This window comes from Silene latifolia, chromosome 6 (assembly GCF_048544455.1).
Source record: "Silene latifolia isolate original U9 population chromosome 6, ASM4854445v1, whole genome shotgun sequence".
NCBI lineage: Eukaryota > Viridiplantae > Streptophyta > Magnoliopsida > Caryophyllales > Caryophyllaceae > Silene > Silene latifolia.
Genome location: NC_133531.1, coordinates 33,016,627 through 33,019,889, shown reverse-complemented (window position 1 = coordinate 33,019,889; position 3,263 = coordinate 33,016,627). Strand labels below are relative to the sequence as shown.

The window sequence follows — 3,263 nt, the reverse complement described above, 5'->3', positions numbered from 1 at the left end:
CACATCGGATGTCCATTACACAACCATGTGGAGGGGGGATATGGTACGGCCTAAGCAGAGTCACACCGAGGTAGAAGAAGCGGGCGAGTAAAATTTTCACTTGCGTTGAGAATATACGCTCAAAGATACATCGAAGCCCATACCACGGCATAGACTACGCTGGGGCAAATTGATGGGGCATATTCGCACCCGTACGACCAAGTCAACACATTGAGCAAGGTCAAAGATATCCACGGCAAGTCAACGGCTTAGACGTGACCCTAAGCGAGCGCGACTGTCGGCTGTCGGATGGGTCCCGGCCGGGGCAACCAGCCGGCCGGGGCACACATCCGCGAACTCATATCCAAGACCCCTCGGCGGTGAGTCAACGGGGCCCGCCGGCCTGCCATAGGTCCCTCGGCCGAGGGGTAGATCGATCTTTTCCACTGCTAGCCACTTGGCCACTTGGCCACTACGTGACAAAAGGTGAAAGTCTATAAATACTCCTCAACTATCATTGAGGAAAGGATCCACAATTTAACCTAAGAATCACTATTCATCTGGTAATATCTTCCTTATCTCTCTACAATACGCACTTTGCCAAGTAACAACAACTTACCTCTCTAAGTTACTGACTTGAGCGTCGGAGTGAGTTCGCTCGGCCCAAAGCCGAGCCCTCAGTTTGTTCATCGTTTCAGGAGACCGCAAGGAGGAGTCAACCAAAGACGTCATTCTACAAGCACGGGTGGTGACACATAACTGCTCTGGAATTACACCCGGAACAGATTGATTTGCAAAAAAAAAAAAAAATCTGAACTTTTTGAGCTCATAAGTACGAGTTATGGCCTCTTTAAGTTTTCCGGATCAAGAATTTGGGTATTTCGTGCAACGTACCAAACTTCGGGGGTACCGCGTGAATAATCCGTTGAATTTTTGCCAAATATGCTCAATAAGATCATTTTTAAGCTGAACACGAGTTTCTTTATTACGAAGTCGTGTCCGATTCTGCAAATAACTGGTTACACTTGATGCTTGTGGAAAATATTCAAAAGGAACAGCATTGGTTCCACTCTCTTGTGTTGGGCGATCCATCGCTAAACTCGGTTGTGTCACTATAATTCTGGTACGTGTCTCGTTCATCCTCCACTATCATGTTATGCAGAATAATACAAGCTGTCAAATCTTACCCATTAAGTTTTCATCCCAAATAAGACAAGGTTGTTTGCTGAAAGCAAATCGAGCTTGTAGGACTCCAAATGCACGTTCTACGTCTTTTCTTACACTTTCTTGATAAGTAGCAAATAATTTATGTTTACGAATTTGTGGTGCACTAATATATTTCACAAATGTAGCCCATTGGAGATATATACAATCAGTAAGATAATATTCCATATTATACTGATGACCATTTACTACAAAATTTACTTGCGGTGCGCGACCTTCGAAAATGTCATCAAAAACAGGAGATCTCTGAAGAACATTAATATCATGGTAAGAACCTAGTGTTCCAAAGAAAGCATGCTAAATCCGTAAATCATATTAAGCAACGGCTTCAAGTATGATTGTTGTTTTCTTATTTCTGCCTGCAAATTGTCCATCCCAAGCAATTGGACAATTCTTCCACCCCCAGTGCATGTAATTGATGCTTCCCATCATACCGGGAATCCGCGTTCCTCCCCCATACAAAGTAACCTTTCTTAATCTTACTCGTTAGGCCTGTGTAGGTACTCTGTCCCGAAGTTATATATCACACCATCAACAAAATGTTCAAGAGATTGTCTAACGAGAGCCCCACTAATGCGAAGGTACTCATCAACAGCATTTGCCGCTATTCCGTAGGCTAGAACTCTTATCGCAGCTGTGAATTTTTGTAATCGACCTTTAATCTACCACTTACATCATAACCATCTTCAAAGAAGTTATCACCATACTTGATGGTTTCAACTAAACGAAGAGACACATGTTTTTGCATGCGAAATCGTCGAAGGAAAATATTAGGAGGGTACACCGGATCTGTAGCAATGTAATCATTGAACACACGTCCATGACCTTGCTCACGGTTTCTTTCAATGTATCTTCTATGGACTCTACAATTTGAATCTGGTTGTACAAATTGATTTGCGTAAAAAATTGTAGCTTCTTCTAAAACATCATCTTCAAGCGTGTTTTGTCCATGCCATTGAGTAAAATCGGCTAATCTCGTGCTAAATGTAATAGGATTGTTATAATCAAATGAGTCTGAATTATTATTTGAAAACATTTTTTTGTGAGTCAGTAAGAGGAATTGTGAGTGAGAAAGAAGAATTCAAGTAGTTTGAAAATAAAGTTCAGTCAACTACAAACTATTTAAAGATGAAATATGGAGATTTTGTATGGATGCAGATGCATTTACGTTGTTTTATATCTTTGTGTGGATAAAAATCATTTTCCACTTATGATGAGACAATTGCAACTGCATTCAAGTTTGCAGTATAGACTAAGACAAGTGCATGCACCATTTTGGACAAAGACAATAATTCATTTTAATGAAAATAACACTTAATAGAAACTATTACATACTAGTACATATAAGAAAAACTTAATAGCATTAAACTATTACATAAAAAAAAAACTATTATTACATTAAACAATTAAATCTTAATATCATTAAACTATTACATAGAATAAAAACTTAATACCAATAAGCTAATTAGGCCACAATTTATTCATAAGTCTAATTTTTAAGTCTTCCTCGTAAGGGGTTAAGTTTGGTTTCAATAGCAAGCTGTTGAACGTACTCGTATCTCTTTTTAATCTTCAATTTCTATCCTAGCGTTATCCATTTCACGCTCATACTAATAACTTCAATACTTTCTTGTCTTGAAATCTGTGATAGGCTTTGTCGCACACCTAATCAAAGATAAATACCCTAAACACAAATGAATATAGTAATAGGGGTCGAACACAAGGAGACGGGAGTTGTTAATTAGTTATTATGGGGTGAATTCTATCAAGATCGGTAAACATATGATTGATTGGTTGGGTAATGGAAGAAAACAATAATGATAAAGGAATAGTCTAGGGAGGTCGGGTTACACATGCAAATTATGTAAATGCTCAAGTTAATCATAGGTGTTGATACAATCGTTAATTGTTTAGGCTTAAAGACAACCACCTCCCGGCCTTATTGTCAACCATAGATCGGGTCCTAGCGAACTCTCGTTATAACTAGGCCGTTTTACTAACACATGTTTAGTCTAATTCATTTTCGTGCCTCTCGACTTATAAAAATGAATTAACAAATT

The 3,263-nt window shown here is 39.0% G+C and overlaps 1 protein-coding gene across 1 annotated transcript; it reads right to left on the bottom strand.

Moving 5' to 3' along the window:
- Nucleotides 1–1,155: 1,155 nt before the first annotated feature.
- On the bottom strand, nucleotides 1,156–2,239 carry LOC141587955 (uncharacterized). The gene is made up of 2 exons (XM_074409416.1): nucleotides 1,877–2,239; nucleotides 1,156–1,449 (listed from the first exon to the last, which is right to left on the bottom strand). Exons 1-2 carry the CDS (start codon nucleotides 2,237–2,239, stop codon nucleotides 1,156–1,158), a joined length of 657 nt encoding a protein of 218 aa, XP_074265517.1.
- Nucleotides 2,240–3,263: the final 1,024 nt, after the last annotated feature.